The sequence below is a fragment of the Hippoglossus hippoglossus genome, chromosome 15 (genome assembly GCF_009819705.1).
Source record: "Hippoglossus hippoglossus isolate fHipHip1 chromosome 15, fHipHip1.pri, whole genome shotgun sequence".
NCBI classification, from domain to species: Eukaryota; Metazoa; Chordata; class Actinopteri; order Pleuronectiformes; family Pleuronectidae; genus Hippoglossus; species Hippoglossus hippoglossus.
Genome location: NC_047165.1, coordinates 17,580,591 through 17,605,486, shown reverse-complemented (window position 1 = coordinate 17,605,486; position 24,896 = coordinate 17,580,591). Strand labels below are relative to the sequence as shown.

At 44.0% G+C, this 24,896-nt stretch overlaps 1 protein-coding gene across 8 annotated transcripts; it reads right to left on the bottom strand.

The window, feature by feature from the left end:
* Positions 1 to 297: 297 nt before the first annotated feature.
* On the bottom strand, positions 298 to 24,896 carry srfb (serum response factor b). 8 transcript variants are annotated; one of them, XM_034608767.1, is made up of 8 exons: positions 24,007 to 24,894; positions 19,910 to 20,176; positions 8,753 to 8,981; positions 5,659 to 5,817; positions 5,259 to 5,360; positions 4,355 to 4,552; positions 4,149 to 4,250; positions 298 to 2,783 (listed from the first exon to the last, which is right to left on the bottom strand). In XM_034608767.1, the coding sequence occupies exons 1-8, from the start codon at positions 24,649 to 24,651 to the stop codon at positions 2,746 to 2,748; spliced, it is 1,740 nt and encodes a 579-aa protein (XP_034464658.1). In that variant the 5' UTR covers positions 24,652 to 24,894; the 3' UTR covers positions 298 to 2,745. The 8 variants fall into 8 exon arrangements, with proteins under 8 accessions (XP_034464658.1, XP_034464656.1, XP_034464654.1 ...); XM_034608765.1 differs by having other exon boundaries at positions 4,174 to 4,250; positions 5,659 to 5,814; XM_034608763.1 differs by having other exon boundaries at positions 4,174 to 4,250; positions 24,007 to 24,893.

Here is a 24,896-nt window from a genome sequence, read left to right as displayed (position 1 = left end):
ATGCTCATCGCTGCTTTCCTCCTCCCCCTCATGCTTCTTCACCCTCGTGGCCACTTTGATTATGTGATTGTGTAAAAGCATTAACTGATACATTAAGATAAGATGCATGCAGTCCCCCCCCCCCCCGCCTTCCAGTCCCTCACAGAGTAACCAGAAGCCATCACCTCGCTGTTCATTTACTCATCAGCAGCCGTCTTCACCTCACTGCTCCTCTTAGGTTTCATTAAGGACAATATGGTTTTATTTCAGATGCTCCGTCCCAACTACAAATAAAGATAAAAGGTCTTCAGCAGGAGATGTGGTCGTTCTTTGAGCAGTTCATCGTGTTTTTATTACAAAATGTCTGTACAACAAAAACAGAAAATACACAAAAATATCCATTTCTCTCAATGACAAAGTGAAAACCACAAATCCTGTTCAATAATCTGTTTTTTAAATCCATAGCTTCTAATAACCACCAGATTAAAGTGAAGGAGAAGTAGCTGTGCTCAGCGTGTGACTTCCTGTTCAAACAGCACAGCAGGATGACATGAGAACGTGTACAGGGACAGAGCAGAGGACATGAAGCGTGACAATGACCTCTGCCTCGCTCTCAGTCAACACAGCTACTTCATCCTCCGTCCGACTCTCTGGCTTCCAGCCCTGCCGTGCTCGCTCATCCAGCTAATTCTCTAGAAATGAGTTAAAATAATCTCACTGCGGCCGCAGCTGAGGATCGCATGACAGGTCCAAAGTCACGTGAGGAGTTCTGGAACATTAAAAAAAAAAAAAAAAGTAAATCCTACATTTCACTCGCCTTGCAGTGATACAGCAATCAGCCACAGAAAAGAGGCACAATGGTGCAGAGGGAAGGCTCAGTCTGATGACTCTCATTCTCTATGATCGCTGAGGGTCACACTGAGATGCAGTCAGACAGGGTCTTATAGTTAAAGGATTAGAACGTAAATAATAAAGACCAAATGAAGAGATCCCCTTGTACTCAAATGAGAGAGTCACTCATTACTGCTGTAATATTACAGCGACTGGACTTAGTAACAGAGTATTTCCACACATGGAAACACTGATGCTTTCAATGCAGTATTCAAGTGGAATCTTTAAATCTACGCGCGCGCACACACACACACAGCGTCTTATGCAACAGTTTCCAATGTCCTGACTCAAATGAGGAGTAGCATCATATAGTGCAAGTTCTACAGATTGATGAAGGCTAATCAGATCTACAGGTTTACAATGGATCATGCGTTTAAAACTGATTTTTAAAAATTCACATCAGGATATTACCCGTGTGTGACGTGTTCATATTTCTGTGTGAACGCTGGTGAAATTATAGATACAAGTGTTTATGGTGAGAATTGAGATAAATGAAAATCATTTCCATCAGATTGTCGTAGTTGGAACAATCTCTATATTTTAAGAGCCACATCAGGACTTCATTAGAAACCTCACATGTAAAACTCGCACTACATGATCACGCATTCAGAGGCTGCACTGAAACATGTTTACAGCAAATCACTACCTCCGCCACAGAGACAAGGGTTGATGATTTCACAAACACAACCCAACAGATTGCCAGAAAACTTAGAGGAAGAATCTATACAATTTTGGTGCAGATCTGGATCAGGAGGGCGGATCAAGGAATTTTTGTTATCACCTTCTTCAACATTGCGAAAAAGAGCGTTTGACATTTTAGTTTTCCCAGAGAATAATGAATGGATCGAAGTGAGAAAGAATGGGGCACATTTAGGGGACTGATTTCTGTGAGTGTGACATTTTTTGCAGCTTGATTGAATTTGAGGAGACTGTTGGGTCCTGGCGGAGGTAAACACTGACATTCTAGATAATGTCATGTTTTACATTTTGTGACCCAGGTACTTGATGATATTGTGAGAATCAACAAAAGTAAAACACACATCCAGCGTTCTTTCTCTATCTTGTAGTGAAAACTCCCAACAGCAACATATAAAAAGGTATATTAAATTAATTTACATATACATGTAAATAATTCATTTTCATTACGCAAATCATTTTCATGTACATACAAAAACCACTACGTAAAAAACAACTACATGCTGTTGCACAAACTAAACCAGGCTAAAAATACAAGTCATCAATAAAAAAAAAAATATGTACATTTCAAAAAATGTTTTTTTCATTATTTTTTTTCTTCTAAGTCAACAAGCGTCTCCCCACACCATTTACAAACTGCAGATATGCACGTGCACACAGACACACACACACACACACACACACTTGTGCACAAATTGCTCACACTGGAACATTCAGACAAACAAATGTCTCTTTGGCTGGTGTGAAGCTGTGGCACCTCGCTGTGTGTGTACACATAATTACACTTTCAAAAACCACACGCACACACGAAAAAATAAAGAAGACACCATCTAACGGCATAAAAACAGGTTCCGATGATGGGTGTAGTGATACTTTTCCTATGCATCTGCGAATATATATATATATATATACCAAAACATACTGAATACTGTATAAGGGTCAGCCACACATATGCCCTTGATTGATTGATTGTGTGTGTGTGTGTCTGTGTGTGTGTGTGTGTGTGTATAATATATACTTAAAAAGTCACATTCAGAAGTGTGATGGGAAACTCTGTAGGAAGGCATCAATAAATAGAGATGTCTGTCTGTGTTGCTGTGTTAAACAGCTCCAGCCGTCTGTCAGTCACTCTTCGAGTTCTGTGCCACGTCCAGGTTGACCACCTGCAGCTCGGTCAGGTTACTGCTGCTGCCGCTCGACTGCTGACCAATCACCATCTGGAACACAACACGCCTTGCGTCAGTAGAGAGCACAGGGCCAATCGAAGGCAGCCAATCACAAGTCATCACAGCACCCAGCACAGATGGACGTCCTGCTACCCTGCATGCTTTTCATTATGGAGCGATGTGACATTGTAATAGATGCTGATCATTTATGTAACAACTAAAAGCTTAAGCTATGAAATAACGTATTAAGAATAACAGGACGGGCATGTTTTTATAATCTAGAGCTCTATAGAGCTCAACAGCGTTGGTTCTGGAAGTAGAAATCCTATTTATTTTCTGAATAGAGATTTTGATCATCAGCTGTAATAACTGAACCATCCAATGTAGATTTACCAGAAGCTCAGGACTCAAACTATGTGAGATTCTCCTCTGGAAGCCACAAGTTCATATGATATCAACTGGGTTTTAAGGAAAACGGGTTTTATTCGCGATGTCAAGGAGAAATACGACACTACCCACAATCCTCAGGTGTAATAGAGACGGATATGATTTGTGGAGCTCGCTGTTGCCATGGAAATGTTTACCGCAATTGCAAAAAAATAAATAAACGATTACTATTGCAGGTTCAGCAGAACAACTACACTCAGTTACTACGCTATACACTGTATTAAATGCTACATATACAAACAAGACACAAACTACTATACATTTCAACACTATAATAATAATAACATAAAATTCAAGTGGAAATGCTGGAATTCACTGAGAAGGGATCATTTGCAATGGTGTATGGGATGTGTAGTTCCTTCACTCTAAATGATTATGTTCACTGTCTTGTACATTTGCCATTTTTACCTTTTCACCATTTTCCAATATTTATTTTTGCTCCCCATCAAATGATTTGTAGTCATGACCAACGAGTCGCTGGTTCCAGGTTAAAAACTCTTTATAAAAGGACTATTTGAAACATCATTGAGAAAATGAATGAAATGTACTTTCAGAACCAGAGCTGTTCAGAAGGTGGACAGTTACTGTTACACTCTGTAAGATCTTATCCAGTGTGTTTTTATACCTATAGTTCTAAAGGATCTTTAGAGCTCGATCCAGCAACATATTTCAACCAAGTTGCATAAATGAATTCCTCACATTTTCCTTTGTAAGATCAGATTTTACAAACTTAATAAAACATCACACTCTTCATCTCCATGCACTGCAACTGTGGTGTTTGGTTTAGTCTACTGCACGTGTCTTTGGCTGCAGGTCACAGGTAAAACCAACATGACAGCTGATCACCCACATTCATAAAAAAGAGGCAGCAGGTGACAAGCCTGTGGCCTCTGTGTGCCAGTGCTCTGTTAGGATGCATTAGTGCGATCACGTGGCATGCTGGTTGCATAGGGAATATGAGAGTTTCACTTGTAAAATGCAGATCTTGCCGTACTGGGTGAAGCTGCACCGCAGAAACAGGGATCTGTACCGTGCCGGGAGGTGCCGTGAGGAACACCTGAGGGACACCACCTGGAAGAAAAACAGTTTCGCCATCAGTGTTCTTATTTTCTCTGAACCGATATTTATCCAAAGCTGTCACCCAGTAATGAGAGTGTGCTCAAACAGTGTCTCACCTCCATCTTGACCCTGTGCGTGGGACACCTGCATGGCGGAGGTGCCCTGGGAGAAGGCGTTGAGCACGGCCAGCCCCCCGTCGGTCAGCCCCGAGCTGGAGGCGTACATTACAGTGTGGGGGCTGGGGTACATCATGTGACCCGCCACCGACGTTGGGATTGATGAGGTGACGATGGTTGCTGGGAGACTCACCGTTGCTGAAAGGCAAAAGGTGGGAGGGGGAGAGAGAGCACGTCACACTGAAGGTTAGAGTAGTGTACACATGTTGGCCAGCAGGTGGCGCTTAATAGCTGTCTCAATTACACTACTAACTCCTGCCTCTGCTTGTGTAGTGGCTCCACAACACTTTATTAGGGACAAAATTCATCCCAACGCATAAGATGATTAACAAAACAGTGCAGGGAGACCAAATCTCCTGAAGTCCTCCACTCATGGAGATGTGTATTTATTTGCATTATTTAGGCTAAACTAAAATCCCTTATGGTGGGTTGATGGACGAGTGAAACGTCATAAATTCTACTGTGTGTCATCATAAGATCACATGAATTTAGAGAAACTCTCTCCATCATTTGGAGCAGCTATGTACATGGTATTGAAATGGAGATGGTTCTCAAAGTGGGGTCTGGGTGCCCCAAGGGTCCTTAAGGCGGTTTCAATTTATTTTGACTATCATTTCATCCATTAATAACTCACTATTTTGTGATAAAACTTCTAACAGCAAAAATCTTGTCAGATTGGGGTCCATGGTTTCATTGGTCAGTTTAGGGGTCCTTGCTTTGCAAAAGTTTGAGCACCACTGCTCTAAGAAAACCTAAAATTCTCATTACACAGAGATGATTAATCCAACGGGCATGAGACGGGACAGCAGAGTGTTTCTCCAGAGTGTTTCTCCATGTGACCTACCGGTGGAGTTTGTGGAGGTATGGGAGATGTCTTGGTTGTGTTCAGAGGACTGGGTGTTTTGGTGGACCTGGATAGCCTGAAGCTGCTGGGGAACGCCTGCTCCTAGAGACACACGGAGGAGGGCAAACAGTGGCTACAGTAAGTCATCACACACTCCACAGGGGGAGGAGGAGGGCCCACAGGAGGGGAGTATGAATTACAGGACTGGGGTTGGTATACAGTAGAATTAAAAGCATTGGCAGTACTGTTAGCTGAGGTACACATCGTCGTGCAAGTGGAATTAGTAATACTAATGGTTATAATTCATAGCAGGAAGAGGTGGCATTAGCGGCGGCAGCTTGAGATGAGGCTATGATCAGTAAAAGCAGGCAGAGTGGTGGCAGCAGGCAGAGCAGGTCACCTGTGAGGGAGACAGCAGCAGGGAAGCGGAAGACAGCCTGCTGTCCCTGCTGTGGCTGCTGGGCCAGGGCCTGACCATGCTGCCCCTGGAGGGCCAGGGAGTGCTGCTGCAGCTGGCTCAGAGGAATGGTGGGGGTGCCAGGGGGGAGAGGTGTGCCTGCTGGAGGGGGGCAGGCACGCACACACACGCACACAGACACACACGCACAGAGGATAAGACTTAACGTGAAAATACAGCAGCATTTGAAAATGTTCATTTCAACCTTCAGGTGCCGGAGACATGAACAGAACAGCAGATGTGCACTGTTTAGTTTTTTGTAAACATTTTTGTTCTAATCTAAGCTTTCATCTATTAGTCTAGATCTTTAGCAAGATAACAGAACTACCATTTTTGTGTAGGTTTTCTCCAGATACTCCCGATTCCTCCCACAGTCCAAAGACATGCATTAGGGTTAGGTTAACTGGAGACTCTAAATTGTACCCCACCTCCTGCCCAATATCCAGCTCCCCCGCGACCCTAAAAGGATAAGCAGTATAGATAACGGAGGGATGGATCTTAATAGGGGAACTGTGGAGTACACTAACATTATATTTCTCACCAAAAAAGATTGTGTTTAACATTGAGGTTTCACAAACATGTGGAGTGCATTATTTATCATCATCATGTCATTTTCCTTGCCTCTGCTGGCACTTGAAACCCGACAGCAGAATGTGAACTGTGCTGCCCGCATGCTCACGCAAATGGTTCTGCACCCTCCTGCATGTGTAGGGTGCACACAAAACAAGGGAGCGGCTTGTAAAAACATTGCTCCACAGCACTACTAGTGGTGAAAACCTCCACCGGGTACCTTTAATACTGCCAAAAATACTGGGTCAAGCAAGTAAGCGAGTCTATGTACCAAACTGATACCACATCTTTTAAGTACATTTGTATCACTCAGCCGCTCCAAAACAGCAGTTGCGCTGTACTACCACTGGCTAGTTCTGTTTATGTAGTGGCAAAGTGATTTGGGATAGTGTAGCTTTAGCCTGAGCTAGCTAGAATGTCAAACATGTGGTAATATTTCACGCTGGAAGGTTCCACAAGTAAAACCGACATGTACCATATGCAAGGCAGTGTTCAGTTTCAAGCCATTTAAGATTTTCATATAAACCTGAATGTTGACACACTATACAACTGAATTAAGAGGTGATTAAATGATTTAGACCAGGGGTCTTCAATGTTTTTCAGGCCAAGGACCCCCAAACTGGTGGAGAATGGAGCAGGGACCCCCTACTATATATATTGTATAAAATTGTGTTTTATATTAAACTGGGCCTAGTGCCATGTATAAACATAGCTACCCTGTTATAGTGCATTCAATACTAAGCTATTAATACACAGGTTCATATATTGCATTGCTGACTGAAAGATAACGTCTTCTGCCTCCATTTATCCATTCGCTACAATATGTTGGATTCATGTTAATGTGTATTTAAAGACATTTCAATTTGTGGGAAAAAAATTGGTTGAAAAATTTAAGTCTAATCAACCAAAAATGTTGCGACCCCCCCTGCAGTACCTCCACGGACCCCCTAGGGGTCGCGGACCCCCTGTTGAAGACCTCTGATTTAGACTGAAGTGTCACTGTGCACATGTAACTGTCATTTTCTGAGCCCCAGCTTACTTTCTTCCATCATGTATCAATTGTCATTTAGCTTTTTCTGCACAGAGGGCAGACATTTCACTTCAGCACATGACTCTGGAGTTACAGCGTCACATTTCGTCAGATGCTCCAGAGACAGTTGCTGCAGTCGGGCGGACAGGCCCTTTCAAGCTGCCAGCTGAGGAGGTTATAGTGTGGGAGGGTGTGTTGTTCCACCTGGCAATGCCGCTATGTGCCAGACAGGTGGTGAGGAGGAGAGAGGGAGTGAGAGGGTGTAAAGAGAGGGAGGGTGAGAGGAGGAGGTTGTAAAAGGCAGCGAGAGACCGAGGAAGAAGAGAAGGAGAAGGGACAGAGATGCTGCCAGACTGTCCTTCACATGTCAGTTAAAATAACATAAGAGCCATTAGTGGGCATCAGTTTGTCCGTGTGTTCGGCTGAGGCAGTGTGTTGACAACCAACACACACTGCAGCTATTCACTACTGAGAACTCTGACGACCACTGGGCCTGTTCAGCTTCACTGATGTAACACAGACTCTGGTCTACATCATAAACTGTAGAGAAAACCGCACCAGTCAGCTTTTAAGTCTTTTCATGTCATGGACAGTCTGAATAAATGGTTCTTATACAGACGGGATAATATAAAATTCGTGAAAGTCAAATATTACTCGTGCCTTTGGGGGGAATCGTGACCTCTTGGCTTCCCCAGGCCCCTCCTTGAGACCCTCAGATGTAGACGCAGTGTTTCCCAGTACGTCCATCATAAAGAGGAAGTGTAATGAATAATTTCTGGGGAAAGCCAGTTTAGAAACACTTCGGAGATCCCCAAATCAGAGGCCGCTGCCCCAAACGTCCTCATTGAGTTGGTGGCGTACAGATCCCCTGTGTTTCAGAGTGCGTCGGTGAGGTCCCCCTTAATGAAGGGTCATGTGTAGTTCAGGACCACACTGACACAAAGCTCGGGCTCCACAAAGTGCACCTCAATTATAATTTCAGCACAAGGCACCGATCCTTCATTGAATATTCATGACTAATTATGAACTGTGTTCGTCAGCCCTCATTGCCAGGTCTATTGTGTCCCTCTCACCTAATTATTCCTGTCCCCGAGTGACAATCAAAGCCAGGGCCAGTTGCCAATAGACGTAGCTTTCCTGGATACTGGGGGCTTTGTAAAAACCAAGGACGCCGAGTGTTAGTGACTGCCTATGAAGAGCTGTTGTGTGATGTAAACAGCTCTGAGAGAGGCACGACCCCCCCTCCCGAGATGGCGGCGGAGGTCATGGAGAAGCCATTCAGATTCTAATCAGAAAATAAGCTAGACAACACTGTGACGTTAACAAAACACAAAGGTCTGCAGGAGCACCATGATTCTATAAGATGAGGTTAAGACCAGAAATGAGAACTGTTACAGAGTTCTAGATGTTCAGGACATGTGTTGCTTCTCTACGTACCAGGCATGAAGGTGAAGCCACCGGGCAGCTGCATGACCCCTGTGGAGCCACCGGCCTTGAGGACGGTGCCGTTGGCGCTGATGTTGCTGCTGGCCGAGACGGGCGCCAAGTAGTTGGTGAGGGGAAACGAAGTTCCGCTGCTCACCTGCATGGTGGTGGAGGTGGTGGGTACTGTGGACTGGGTGCTGCCTGGAAGGCTGGCCACCGTGAACGCCGGCTTCAGTGAATCCTGGGAGGAGAAAAAAACAAAAACAAGTCTTCTTAGGAAGACATGGGCAGATCGTTGGATGGTATTTTAAAAGTTTTCAGACAAGATCTCTAGAAAATGTTTGAACATAATTATCGAGTTCCTGTCTGTTTCACATATGGAGAACACAGCAGGAGGTTATCAGGGTCAGGTGCGTTCATATCAACAGGAAAATGTCCGGAACCTTCAGGAGAGTTGTGGTGCAGCATGCAGGATGTAAGATATAAATGACACTACGGAGATCACGTTTTGTTTACAGCATAATGACACAACTTATCACTAAAAGCGCTCTTGACATCTTCTTCGTTTCAGTTCTGCGTCTGTTGCGTGTTAGGAACATCAAAGCCCATTCGTTCGTGGTGAATCCTCCAGATAATCTCCTGTTGTTTTCTAACATGGGCTCATTCAGACATTATCTGGAGTATTTACTAGGGTTGAAGGGGAAACTCCGGAGAATGGAGCAACTGACTTGGACATTTCCGTTCTCACTAACAGCCCCTCTGGTTAATTAGGCGATTATCCAGAGTTCAGTGCAAATCTAAAAGTACAGGATTCCTGCCTTTGGTAAAAAATCCCAACTCTCAAGTAAAATCCAAGACAACCTTGATGATGTCGTCAGGGTTCATGACTACACTGAACTTTGTATAGGATTGACTGTAGAAGTTGCTAGTATTTCCAAATGTTGCATTAGCTCTTGCTCTGAATAAAAGAATCAACATCAGAGTTTCACATGAGGACACCTGAAACAACACCATAATGGGGCTTTTCCTCTCTGAGCAGCTGACAGCCGGGCAGGCAGGAGGATAGACCTCAGTACTCGTAGCATTTTCAGGGATCAATGGACGGCCGACAGAGACCAGAGTGTGTTTTAATAGACTTGGAGCAAATGACATGAGCGGGGCAGGGAAATGCGCCGGGACCCCTCTAATTGCATCCATATGTAAAATACTTAGCAGTGCAGGGAGTCTCTCTTAACGATTCAATGCTCGAGACTAAAAAGTGAGAAAAAAAAGAGTTCTGTTTTTTTAACAGAACATTTTGGAATTTCAGTATAAGATAGTGACATGACATTAATGGAATTCCAGCAGTGTAGTGGGATGACTGTTTATTCTGAATCCTGCAACATCTGAACATACTGCAATTAAAATCCAGCCACTGGTTGAACCAACTCGACTGGAGAGTAATAAAAACATTTTCTACCCTTGTATTTTGTTACTTTGAAACATTAAACATGTAACTGTATAACAGGGTAAAAAACAGGCAGAGAAGATGCTACATGAACTTAAGGAGGTGAGCTGTAGCATCACACAACACACACACACACAAATTTGAACATCCATGGAACAGCAGAGCAGGATGTGTTGGTGAGTGGGCTGCATGATAAGAGCAGAGTAGGCGTTAGGCCGGGACTATAAAGCACAGAAGCACACCATCCCCGTTTCTCCGCACTTATGAAAACACTTATCACATGATACTAATGATCTGTAATAGCAGAATGGGAATAAGGCTACATGTGAAAAAGAGTTTGCATTTCTATGTGGGTTCAAGATCTTTTGAGGGTTTGAATCCAGATGTTTGAATATGAAAACAGAGGTGTCGCTGACAAATCAATAGAAACTAAATAATTCCACAATCAGGGGTGTGCATTTAGACTATAGGAAACAAAGCAAAGAAGAAAGGCCATTCAAATATAAAAGGGAGCTGCATGCACGTCCAAGAATGATAAATACGCTGCTTCTCATTTTAGAGACTGGATCCTTTAATTCTGCATGTGTACAGTAGAGAGACATCATAATATCCCATCCCATTTCAGATGATCCAGCAGATGACACAACTGGTAGGGCCTTTGCAGTTGTCAGTATCCCATAATGCATTGTGCACTTTTCAATACCGCACACGGGTCAGGCCAAAGGACTGTTATTATACGTCCTTCCCCCCCTCTCCTCTCCTATCCTGTACACGCTACCCTGCACACCATAAAAATCAAAGTGCCCAAAACAATACCAGGTCATACTAATACCAGTCACTTAAACTGGACAAATAAAAAATACAATTAATGACATAAGAGGCCACTAGTAAACTGTCCAATGTTTTACCCAGAGCATGTTAACAGTCCCTTTGGGTTTAATATTTATAAATAATTAATATTGACAACTCCTTTTTATACCTCAGCCAGTGACAAGTGGCCAGAGCCATTATGTTTTCAGGTTGACTGTCCCTCCCTCTGTTCCATTCTTGTGAACACGATTTCTCAAGGAAGCCTTGAGGGACTTTCTTCAAATTAGGCACACAAGTTCAGTTGTGCTCAAGGATCAACTGATTTAATTTGAGTGGCCAAAAGTCAAGGTCACAATGGCCTCACGAAACATGTTTCTGGCCTCTGGGCATGATATCTGAGTCTTCCTTTTGGGAATTTCTTCAAAATTTGACAGGTTGTCCCTTAGACTCAGAGATAATTGACTGTATCAGTTGTCACAAGGTCAAAGGTCATGGTGACCTCATGAGCCTGAATCTTTTATTTTTAATATAGACTGAACCTGCACTGGATGGCAGAGGCATACAGCCACAGGTATTTGGAGACATACCACATTAATGAAGTCCACTGTGTGTTAGTTGTACATAATGTATTGAAGATAAATGTCACAACTTGCACCTGAAACTGTTGAAACAATGCCCCAGTTTCCCAGCAGTATTTATACTTTGTTGTGTGTTTGAGGTCAGCTTCCAGTGATAGAAATGTACTTGACTGATATTTGAGATTACAGGTTGAAAACTGTTATTTGGGGAGAAAGTGCAAGGTCAGTCTGGACATCAGGTCTGATGAAGGACATATCTTTGGTGGCCGTATCCCTCAGAGGGGGCAGCCTCAGTACTGGGACTAAACTGGTTTCATAAAGTCAGATCACTTCATGGTGCAGCAGTGAATAAATGATCCAGGTTCAGTCTCTGAAAACAGCCATGGACTATGAGAAAGCAAGTGACTGAGCTGTATTGCAAATAATTTGCATGGAATTCTAATCATTATGAATAACAAAAGGTAATGTGTGAGCACACTAGGCCAACCTCTCCTAGTAAAGCACTATTGGTTTTTATATGTCACTGATTACATGGGTGAGAGGTGGAGGATCCAGCATGGACTTCACTGATAACAACTTCCAACCACTCACTACCATGAAATCAGGTAGATGGAGCTACTGTAAAGATTAGCTACCAGTCTTCAGCCACACTGCAGTGTACCCACATATCAGTATTCATGAGGCTTCTAGTTTTGCTCACTGCAATGCTTAAAGTTGTTTTTATTTGAAACAGAGGTTTAATAAGTGTTTTAATAAATGATATGGGGTGTTGAGGCTAACTTAAGAGTTTTCAGGACTTGATGAGGTGCAGATGGCTGAGCAGGTGATGTCTTAAAGCCGAAATACACAGAGCTGAGCCGCTAGTTAGCTCATCTCTAGCTCAGATCCAGGGTTCTGACAGTCCAAGGTCCTTCAACTCTTTAGTTAAACAGACTCTGGAAAGTTGCAGGGAGGGAGGAGGGGTGGCGGCTGCACAGACGACTCACTCACGGTTGTTCCGGCCTTCTAACCAGAGAGGAAATCTGAATCTAAATTCGCACACCAACAATCTACGATCCAATTACTATACAACTGTCAGGCCTGTTATTCATTACAGAGAGACTACAGACAGTTAGACCATGACACAGCTGTCCCCACGTTTTCATTATCCCGAGAGACTTTCCAGTCTCTCACTTTGTGTGGCGAAGCAGGGTGAGACCTTTGTGAGGTTTGGGACAGGGGGACAGGGGACAGGAAAGGGGTCAGAGTACAAACAGCTGAGAGTACGGACAGCTGGAGGGAAACCTGAGCACCTCAGAGGGGGAATTAACCCTCTCCGAGCCAGCTGAGGCAGCAAGAGGCCACGTGTAATGACGGCCGCCATCTGACGCTCAGCAGCTCTGGCCACTGGAAAAGGGGCATGTTGCTTTATCGTATTTTGTACTAAAACATGGCGAAGGTTTCAGCTTCTCCGTGTTATACTTCTCCGTAGAGAAATATGTGGCTGCTCTGGCAGGTTTATACTCACATCCAACAAGGACACAGATTACTGCATGGGTTAAAAACTGGATATTAAACCTGGTTACACCCTAAAAACCTATTGTGAAACTGCTACTGTCTCTGTGACCTCTGTAACAAGCCTGTCCAACTGCTTTGTTTGACCATCACCGTGCGTCTCCTGTTCAACTGGCCAGTCTATAAACAGCGCTGGGTTTTAGTTCAGAGTTGAGGCAGTGCATAGTAAACATAGGCCTCATTGGTGTAATGCATTCCTACAGACAAGAAGTGAGAGCAGAGAATCATCTTAGTGACACAGGCAAAACCTCCCCAACGTCTTTTCCTCCGCGAGTCCTTTCCACTTCCTGCTCCTTCAGAGACATACACATTATCTCCATAATTAACAATGTTGCAACATCTGAAACCATTAGTTACTTACACCAAAGGGAGTTACGTTTTTACCCCCGTCCGTTTTTTGGTTGTTTTGTAAGCAACTCTACACAAAAACAATGGAGCAGATTACCTTGAAACCTGGTGGAAGGATGTGGTATGGGTCAGGAAAGAGCCCATTACATTTTAGTGGGGATCTCGATCAGGAGCAGGAATTGCTCTTGTTTCTCAAACACTGTGAGCTAAGACGATTTCATCATTTTTCCCAGAGAATATTTCATGGACCTTAATGAAAATAAATAAATAGACACATTTAGGGAACTGATATCCATGACTTTGTGTAATTTGGTGCAACTTGATTGAATTTAAGGGGACTGTTGGGCATTGGCGGAGGTTTGAGCTCTTTGTCTGTTAACTTCAGTTACTCTGGAACATGTCTTAAGTGTATAATACAACATATTAGACCTGAAACCGATAGTTTATTAAATCATTTTAATCGTTATTGTTAATCATTTGTTTTTTGATAACCAATGTAATTGCTTCTGCCAAAGAGGTTAGGTTTTCTGCTTGTTGGTTGGTTGGTTGGTTTGCAGGATTACACAGAAACTACTCATTTCCATGAAATATTGCGGAGGTGTGGGGAAAGACCCAAGGAAGAACCGATTACATTTGGTGCAGATCTGGATCAAGGGGTCTGTGGAGGTATGCACTTTACTGTGTACCATTCTACGTTTGAAGGCAAAGCCACAAACTTAACAGTTTGCTCTTATGCGATTTGTGCTCTTGAAATGTTGGTCGAACAAAAAGAGAGATGTGTCCAAGAGCTTCGAGTATTTGGACTTTTTCCTGCATCATTTAAAACTAATAATCTTAGTTAATATGTATTTCATACCATCTGACTTAGGTTGTTGATAAAGACTTGTCAGCTTAGAAGGAAATGGTGAAATAGGATTGTTGGTTTATAGTTTGACAATTTTATCCTAGATTCTCCTTTCCCACTCGTTTTCAAAATCAACCTCAGCACTGTTCCCTTTGCTTTGAAAAAAAAAAATTTAACCAGAGCACGACCGAGGGAAAACACTCCACTTAGTACGAAGTAGCGGAATATAACAAATTAATTCACAATTTATAGTTGTGCGAATGGAGGAGAGAGTTGTCTGAAATTGGCGGTGAATCCTCCAGTCTAGGCCACTGAGAGCAGCATCTATAAAGCATTTTACAAAAGAGGGACAATATTTTAGTTCAGAAACAGAGATCTCGAGCATTTCTACATTCTGTCCCTCCTAAATCCACTGTGAAGACAAATCCTAATATAAAAAGGATCAGGAGGTAGAATACAATAAACCCAAACCATGAGAAACACAAGCAATCTTGTTTATACACTCAAGAAGTTCTCTGGTTGTGCAGTTGTGCGACATAAAACACAAAAGTGGCAAAACAATTCCATTAGCACTTTTACATGCTGGTTTCCAAACATTTAGTGCATTCTTAGTAGTTCTATATATGGTAAAAGAATTAATGCCTCAATTACCCTCCTTAGATTCACAGACATCATAGGAAAGAGAGTCTGTTTTAAAGACTTGGTAAATAAGAGGGTAATTAAAAAGAGAAGGACACAAATGATTCCCTATTTATGGGGGGATTAATCAGTCCAAATTGAAGGTGGCAACTGTCAGGCTGGTCCAGTGTTTGGTTGGAGAGCCCATTGTGCAGTTTACTGGTGGCTGGCCCTCGTCTAATCTCCCATTTGCTGGCTCCCATCTCCCAGTCTGTCACCCTGCCAGCAACATGGAATTTGCAGCTCCATTTGGGACTGCTAAAAAAGGCAAGGCAGCCCAAGTGGAGGAGGTGCAGCCAATGGCGGATGACCTGTCCAGTTGCTCGCTGTAAAATAAGGAGGTGGAAGGGGGGGGGTGACATAACATTTCTCGCCTCCCCCCTCCAATACGGCCAACATGCTGCTTTCCCTCCCCTCGGACACAATCACCACCTCAGGGGCAGCCTTCTGATGAGAGCAAACATCAGAAGAAATTAACATTCCGTCACCTCAGCGATTCTCTCCTGTCATCTACTTTAAGGTGTCTGACCGAACTGTAGAAAAGTGTAAAATGATACATACTTTTTAAAAACACCATCATAGATGTGCAATATGTGGAATAATGAGGCTGTTTAATCTGCAGAGCCGTAACGCCAGAAAAACAAACATGACCGCTGTTCATCAGGACAGTGGCCTTGGTCTGCAAGTCTTCTGCTCTGTGTTTATTGCGACATCACAGTGCAATGGAAGTGTCAACTGTGCTAATGAGCAGAGCAACAAATAAAACTTCCACCAGGACTAAAACAAGAGCACAGTGAACGCAGCAGGGAGGACGGAGATAGAGAGGCATGGAGCGAAGGGAGGGAGAGAGAAAGTGAGCGCAGGGAGGAGGGGAAAACCGGAGTTGGGTGCTAAGACAGATCCTCTGAGCAAACACGAGTTCTGGGATTTGCCATCCCCTTCCAAAAATAACCCAAAACACATAAAAACATCTGTACTGGATGCTTGTCTAGTATTAAGAAGCAGCCGTAAACAATACCAGGATCTGTCGGAGGGGATGCAGGGACGGCACAATGAGGACAAATCTACTCCCTTTGTAAAGTGCTAGCTACTTTTCCATAGTCATTCCTCATTCACCTCTACATCAGATATTATATTTCCCACAATGCATTTATGCAGCCCTCAGAGAGCAGTCTTGATCATGTTAACTTCAGGTCTTTCGTACTTTGTGACCTGAAAAAGCAAAAACAATAGAAAAGTGAGGGTTTTCCAGACATAAAAGGAGTCACACACACCTGAAACTCAAAGTCTCTTAACACTACCCTGCTCAATTAAAGGAACTCCCTATTGAGTAATCCTGGCTGGTTTCTAGAAAGCAGTCTGTGCTTTTCTTTCTGACCGTGTTCTCGGTAGCAGTTTGAGGTCGGGTGACAGTGACTCAAGAGTCAGTTCTATGCATCTGAACAGTCAACAGATGAGATGATAATAATGTGACTCACAGCCTTCAAACTTTAACAGACACACAAAGCAATCAGCCATGAAACGTGACTCTGGAGCCGCACGGCCCATTTCTCTTCTTAAAATGTATTTACAGTTTTTTTTCCTCTGACAAATTCAGCACTGATAATAAACAATGATGGATGATTTTCCACTGGACTATCTTAAACACATTAAAAATAATAATTAAGTTCCACTGTACCACCAAATGGCTAATTATTTACCATAATAAATACAATGTATGTTATTCACAATATTAAAAAGGAATAAATTCAGGGGAATACACTGAACTATATGTAATGAACACGCCCGTTGTTGTGCTAGAAATGTCACCATGCGACCCAGCCGCCTCTGCTACAGAGCTCTCGCCTGTTTATTCAAGGTATATTAATATTGAACGTATCGCGTTTCCAAATCACAACAAATCCGACACTGCACTTCCCTGTATTCTTAACAATACGCATGCCCAGTGCGAAGCTGACTTGATGAACAGGTTTTTGAGTTTTCTGGAATTTTTATATCAATGGCAACTTCCTAAGTTTGACTGCACGTCCCAAAATCCGTTATAATTATTTTTGAAATTGCTACACATGCCTCCTTTGATAGTCATATTTGTAGAAATTGTGATAAGAATTCAGCTGGTGTGTAAAACATGCCGTTAGTAAACGTTGCTAGTAAAAAGTGATTCTGCTGTTGCCAGACGACCGTATAGTAAACCTGTAGTGTCAGTTATTCATATGCTGGAGCACATTAAATCCCTATAATACTACTCAAGTCGAGTGTTTTGGGAGAATGAGCTGTACTCGAAGCAGATGACCATATATAGAAAGCTGTGGTGAGTAAACGTCAGCTTGTTGTGGAAGTAGAAAAAAAGCGGTGTTCAGAGTTTCTGTCACACTTGTACATATGTTAACCTCATTTGACCACAATTAATACAGACAGTGTCACAGTATACTTGACAGAAAAAAGAATAAATGGTCTCCTTTCCTATTGGAGAAAAAGACACCACTTCAAGAACAAAATGTACGCCCATAGATACATTACCAATAGGTGTGTAGGTGTTTTATTGTTCCACTTCTTGGGAATACTTTCACAGGATTTTGATTCTGCTCATGGCAACAACATTTAAGAACCAGGATTTCTACTGTCACATGATTGTGTGTCTTCTTCACTTCATGCTCTTTTGCTCCTTCATGTCCTCCACTCCCCCCCGCCAGCCATCGCAAACTCTGAACTGTTTAGACTAGCTCGGACTGTATGTGTGACATACTCTCTTGATGAATAGTGTCCAGACGCTGCAGAGGTGCACACGGCGATCACGCAACAGATCTACTGCACAGGAACGAAAACATTTAAAATCAAGGCCGTTCTATCCACCTGCCATGTCCGAATCATAACAGCACTGATCCTGAGATGGACCATGTGGTGACGACTCATAGTGGAGAGGGCTCACGGAGACGCATGCTGGTGTCCCTCACTTGGGACTGCAGCGGGGGTCACGGCATCACTGCCAGTCACCTCAATACATGTCATATGAAACTTGACGTAAAGTATTGCACAAATGTTTCCATTCCAGCCCGCTCGTATCTACATCCATACCTCCCCTTCATATCACTAAATGAGTGGGGGGCTGGGGGGGGGGGGGGGGAAATCACAGGACTCCAAAGACAGCTGCAGCTTATAAGGAATGTGCGGGGCCTCAGCCAAGAGAGCAGGCAGGGAAACCATACCATATATGGCAACAGAGACAGAATCTAATTTTTATCAATGAGCAGAGTGGGCATGAGAGGGGTTTAACGTGCAAAGGTTGATCTCCTCTCCTCGTCGCTGTATGGTACGCGTTAGTTAGTGCCTTGTAAAAACAGCACGCGGCCAAACAGGCCTGCGACTGTCCGTCTTCTAAGGGGTGACTTAAGCCGTGTAAACAGTGGAGGGAATCTTGGCTTCCCAGCACGTGATCACACGAAGGTGTGGGCAGCGAAGTGTGTCTGCTGATGAATTTATCGCTTCACTTCAAACCCTCAAACGCTCGAGGTTTAAGAAACCTCGAAGCAACGCAGAGGCAAACACAGGGACATGATCTGCAGTATCAAAGGTGAAACAGAGTACACTACACACAGAGCTGAAAGAATGCAGAAATTCATCTTCTGAAAATATCCAGTCCTGAAGGTACTTCTGTCAAGGCTATTTTAAAAGGTTACCAAGGTTGGAAATTGTACAAAATGAGTGATATTCCAATATTTTCAGAAATATAAGATATGTTTCATTAGCTCAATGTTTCATCCATGAACACAAGACAGCACCGTCCCAAAATCAAAAGATAAACACCAAAGTCCTCCATAAAGGAGTCTGCGTGTTTCTCATCCTAACACAACCCAGACCTGCTGTGATTTATCTCTCAGAGCATTATGATGCTTTCCTGGACGAGAGGTCAGAGAGGTAAAGTGTAGACAGCTCCCTTTAGTAGAATAATACTCCACATCTTATCTGCTCCTCCCTTCACTCCACAGCCCTTTGAAGGACCAGGGAGACTTTTTTTGATTTAATTTTTAAAAAAGGACTTGATGCTCACAACCACACCACCAGCCCAAAACACAGGCCTCACAATATAACGGGCAAAAGTTCAAAAGTGTTTACAACGGGACAAAGATTATTTTCGGCAGCTGCCTGTGGGTTTGATTAATTTGCTCTCCTCATGTGCCCTTTTAGCATTTTCTGGAGATTTCCCACCGTATCCATAAGTGTCTCTCTATGGTGCATTTATCAGCCTTTTCTTTTTGGTTTTTATTTGCACTGCAATTCGCATTTCCATGAGTGAGCAGACAATGAGTCAGAAAGACTTCAAACTACAGCACCGTTGATGTTGAACCTAGGGGAAATGGACTGTAGGGAGAGGTAGAGAACTGAGTGATTCATAACTGCAGCCTCACTATGATCTCCCTTAACGAGATGGAGAGTCAGCGCTAGTACAGTGCGACATCACCACACGTGCTACAAATAAAAAAATGTCTGTGTGGTGAAGGAATCTACTCCTCGTAGCACCTGTGTGAGAAGGTTTTGTGTACTCGCCGGGCTCCATCTGCATAGTGTGAAGAGAGTCCCTACATCAAACACCAAACACCACAATTCCCACCGACCACCCGTTGACCTAGCTTGCTCAGAGAGACGTTACAACTTGGCCAATTAACTTAAATGAAGGAAAACGAAGCGGTATTTTCATGTTGTAAATCAAACCCCAACACACGTTTTTCGTTTTCTTATTAGTGATTTACGCACTCTTAATCCGATATAAAAATATAATAGTGTTGAACTGTTGATTTTTATATTTTAACATTATTTTACAGTTGTAATAAAGCAAATAAAGACAATGTTTATCTGAAAACATTTGTGCACTATACCTGTGATTGAGATGGTAACAGATGTTTAATTCTCACCTTTGTGTCACCCATGCTCTCCGACTCCGACACCTGATAGGTGAGGTCCGTCTCCTCAAAGCCTGTGGCACTCATGCGCTGGTCCGTGGACGGGTCAGATCGTGGCGGCGAGTCCGGCGAGTTGAGGCATGTTTGGATCAGGGCTTTGCCTGTTTCACTGGTGATCATTGGCTGGAGCTTGCGAGTGGCAAAAGTGTAAACGTGACCTGTTTCACTGGCCACGAGCAGAAGAACCTGGGTTCCCGTCAGGGTGGAGAGTTCATAGGCCTGGGAAAGAGAAAGAGGGAAAACATCAGGATAGGACAGAGTGGATGGTTCAATCAAACATCTTAAAAAGAAATCTCAACAGAATGTGAGAAATTTGAAAGATGAAACTCTGGGGGAAAAAAAGAAAAATACCCACACCTCAAAACATTAGGATCTAAAAATACCCCTGTAGTGAAGCCTGACGTATAACACAGATGAGGCTAAAATAATATGAGATAAGGCTCCCAGAATAGAGTGTGATATAGCTTTGAGACTGATTGCAGCAGGGGACTGGCTTGCATAGGCAGGGGGACTGGTAGTAGCCCACTCTTGACAGAAGAAGCGAGCAGTCATTTTTAAGGCACAGGGGTAGCCGGCTGTGAAACATGAGGCCACCATCACGCTCTGCATGCTGTATAATGAATGACAAGGCGCCCAGACGCTCACGTTCAAACTCCCTGGCGTGAAAGAAACGCACAATGAGACTCAAACTCCATCCAACACACACATGTCGATGCTGCACTCGGGGTGAACTCATGAGAAAGCTTTTTCATCTAAATGAGTCATCAGTTATGTGGAGGATGCTTGCGGTGCTTTGAAGGCACAGTGCCATTACCATCACGTTGGTGAACACGGTGCAGCGGCAGCTAGCTGATAGCTGTGCCAAACTGGACTGAGATACTCTCAGACGGAGCGAGGCGGAGGAGACGAATCACATTCAAATTAAAGATTTTATTGAGCAGATATTAAAATGTGCATTTGCCGTCCATACCACATGACAAGTCAGCTTTAACACTGCCCTCATTTTGAGCTGTATCAGTCTAGTCCTCTATACGTGGGCACGTGCCAAATGACGCAGACCACATAATTGCCTTTTGTGTATGATAATGCGATGACAGAACAGAAGGCCAATGATGACTAGCTCCTCCTGAAGTGGCTCGATGCTGCTTATGTCACCTGAGCACTTGAAACGCATTACGCAGAGCTTGTGTGTGTGTTGAAGGAACCTCAGGCTTGTTGCACACTTCACCTCACCTCACACTGGTAATGATAAACTATCCAGCTCCAACCCCTTCCCTCAATGGGCAGACGGGTGTCTGTCTAACAGCGAGGTCTGATGTTTGGCCAGCATGCAAACAGACAGATAAAGGACTAATTTGTCAATTTAAGTGCATTAGGTGGCAGCACAAACTACACCTACACAACGCTTTAATACGATTTCTTGCCCTGCTGAATTTCTCATAAATATTCATGACAGCAGGGTATGTGTGTGTTTGGAGGGTAATTGGTTCCTCTGCCTCGTACAAATTCCAAGTCGAGCTCACACACACACACACACACACATATATATATATTATATATACACACACACACACACACACACACACACACACACACACACACATGAGCTCGACTTGGAATTTGTACGAACATAAAGAAGAAGCAAAAGTCACACTCACGGACACAAACATGGATAAACTAGAAAACAACAAAAAAGGCTTGTTAGCCACATGAACTTATTTTGCAGGATTTTTCTCTCTGTCTGCAGGAGCATCTGCTAAAAGACAGTGTCTGTCGAGACAGTTACTAGTTTAATTCTCTTAATATCTGTTGGATTTGAACTGAAGCAAGAGCACAATGCAAGTGTGCAAAGTCAACAATTGTGGCTTGTAGGCATTGGAGGTAGTGTTTAAACAATCAGTCTAGAAATAGATTAGCTAATTGACAAATTGCCATCAAAACTTTTGAACTTTGATGCCAATTGTAAGGCATATATAACAAACATTTGCTTGTTCCAGCTTCTCAAATGTGATGTCTGAGCTTCTCGCTGATTCGTGTTTATTCATTATATTTGGGATTTGGACAAAATAAGCCACGTTTGCACCTTGTCCAATGGTTAAAGAATCTGCCAATGTCCAGTCTGCAAGGCCAACATGCACAGGGGGGCAAGGGCCCGTTCAATGCTGCTCGTGGGTCTTGTTTAAAGTGCAATTGTCAGATATTGGATTAAAAAAAAAAAAAAACATTTCCTCACTTCAGCAATGTTTAACACTGCTATAAATGATAATTACTATATTGGATTAAACATGATTTCTTCAATTAAATAATAGATGTATGAAATTTACATTGGAAGTTGTTGGAGTCCAAATTAGAGTCTTCTAATTGTTTGTGTCCTCTGACCAACTGTTTAAAAATAATTAATTTAAAACAATGTAAAACTGTGAGTGTTTGACAAACAATGAATTATCACTTATGATTAGCATTAAACTTTAAACTGCTTTAACAGTAGACCTGTCACAGGAGGAAAAACCAGGGTATAAATAATTACATAAAAATGGCTCCATTCCATTTGGATGAGCCAGTTTCAGAGCTCTGGTATTGCACTCGTGATACCTGAATGGAATGGAGCCACAGTTTATTCTATTGGTAACACTTGCACATTTCCTGCCATAACAAGTTCAAATGTCTGCGATGAAAAGTGTGAACTGAGCAGAGCGACAGAAAGAGCAAAAATGCCCTTTTCAGGACAACTGAACCAGCAAAGGAACAGCTAATTAAGTGAGTAATGCTTTATTTTGCAAGTGTTATGTATGACGAGAAGACACCGACTTCACTCAACACATCCATCAAAATGAAACCACCCGCATCCTAGAAACCAGTGTGAGACCACTCTACGATGCATCTTCCCACTCCACCCACCTGTCAATTTCTGTGATGGCTGACATAGTGTGGGCAACATTTACAAAAATCCTCCTTCCCCACACTGTGTCAAATAATGTTCATGCTGCCAAGAGCCTACATGAAGACACCCCAGTTTCCACGACAACAGTCTGGGATACATAAAGAAAATAGAGAAATAAATCAGAGTACACGATGCAGGCACTCAAAAGTAGCATCAGGACAAATGAAAACTCTTGCAACTACAATAAAACACGGCTTATCAGTGTTTACTTAAAGTCACAATGAAAAATGGCCGCGTCTACTGCAAAACAACTTCTGTGCCTCTGGTCAACAGGCGACTTCATCTCCAAATAATCAGCTGCAGATGCCTTGATGCCAAATGCCACAGAGCAACAGTTTATCACGGCAGCAAACATGTGGCCGGGTTGTGATTTCCAGAGAAGTAATGATTGGTACTCAATTAAGCAGAGAGCGTTGGAGGCAAGATCCGGGCGAACAACAAAACTAAAAACCAAGGCAAGTCAACCACTGCTTCATGACGCTTGTACCACAGTGCATGGACTTCACTTCTGTTTGAGTGATCTCTGACTGTCCTCTGACTTGCCTCCCTGGGGTTTAGTCAGCTGTTGGCACCTACAGGCCCTGCTGCTGCTGCTGCTGCTGCTGCTGCTCATCACCACATGGCTGCCGCCTGCAACCAAAAGGAAACAGCCTGTGCACTGATGGTTTTCATCAGCAGCAAACAGTTCCAGGCAGCAGCGTATGACGGTGTAAGGGTATGTGTGCATGAATGGAGTGTGTCAGTTTATCTGGAAATCTGTATGTATGTGTGTGCGTGCGTGTGTCAGGCCATGTGTGAGGTAGAGCTGGGGGTGGACATGGTCACAAATAGAATTGTCATTTGCTCAAGTCTATAAAAAGCACGTGGCCTGTCATAAAAGCCCTGACTTCCTCACAGCCAGACAGTTAGTGCCGCACTTGTTTGCCTGTAGTATGAAATGAATCGAAATGAGGGGAACTGCCGGTCAGTGGAGCCTCCATTCACAACATGTCAGTAGGAGATGATCACAATAACAGAGCAGGATCAGGCAACAGGTGTCAGAGCTGCACAGGTAATACAGGTTTGATCCAATGAACAGCATGTGTTACAGTGCAACACTCGGACTCACCTTCTTCATAATGCCGGTCTTCCTCTTGCTGAAAGTCGTGTACCGTCTCAACTTGTTGTCAATAAATTCCATCTTTATCTTGACGCGCCCACGTGTCTTCTTCCCCGGCTTCGCCCCCGCGACCCCACCGGGCACCATGCCGTAACCTCCGGGAGCTACTCCCACCTCCTGTCCCGTCACCGCCGCCTCCATCTCCCCTCTCTCCCGCTTCACCCCTCTCCTGCTGTCCCCGAGTGAACCCACGGGGTCGTCGTCCTCCGCGGAGTCCGAGTCGTTATCCGAGCCGCTGCACAGCGGAGCGCTCTCTCTGTCCGGGTCGAACCGCGCTCCGTGCGGCAACACGACCCCCGCGTTCAGCCCCACCATGCTCCCCTGCACGGCGCTCTGCAGGGAGGTCACGCCTGTCCCGTTCCCCGGCCGCACACCTCTCGGACCCCCAGGACAGTTAGCCCCCAGCATCCCGATGGCGTCTCTCTCCCCTTGTCGCCCGGCAGCGCACTCGCCGACCCCCTGTAAAGCTTGCCCTGCTCTCACCAAAACGGGACGGACCCCGCTCCCGACAACCCCCGCGCCGTGCCCTGTGGTTCCCCTGCCCGAAGCTGAGCCGTTCCCAGGTGGTGCCGATCCAACCTGGCTCGGTAACATTCTACTCGCGGAGCCGAGTCTGTGAACACCAGCCGGAGAGCTGGAGCGCGTCGGGTCGGAAATGACGGACAGAGCGCATACACACGGCCGAGCCGCACAACGTAAACAAACCCGGCAGGTTGATGGTTCGACTCCAGGAAATAACCGAGACAAACTTTGGGAAGTGATGCTGCCGTTGAGCCCCTGAGCCCCGCTGCGTCTCCTCCTCCTCTGCCGCCACTACTCCCAGAACCTTCTCTAAAAGG

Excerpts from the sequence above, each read along its gene's own strand:
- srfb (XM_034608763.1), bottom strand. The coding sequence starts at position 24,651 with ATGTTACCGAGCCAGGTTGGATCGGCACCACCTGGGAACGGCTCAGCT. Across the intron at positions 4,553-5,258 it reads TACCTCCACAAACTCCACCG|CAACGGTGAGTCTCCCAGCA; the intron begins GTAGGTCACATG and ends TTTGCCTTTCAG. Across the intron at positions 4,251-4,354 it reads CGCACAGGGTCAAGATGGAG|GTGGTGTCCCTCAGGTGTTC; the intron begins GTGAGACACTGT and ends TTTTTCTTCCAG.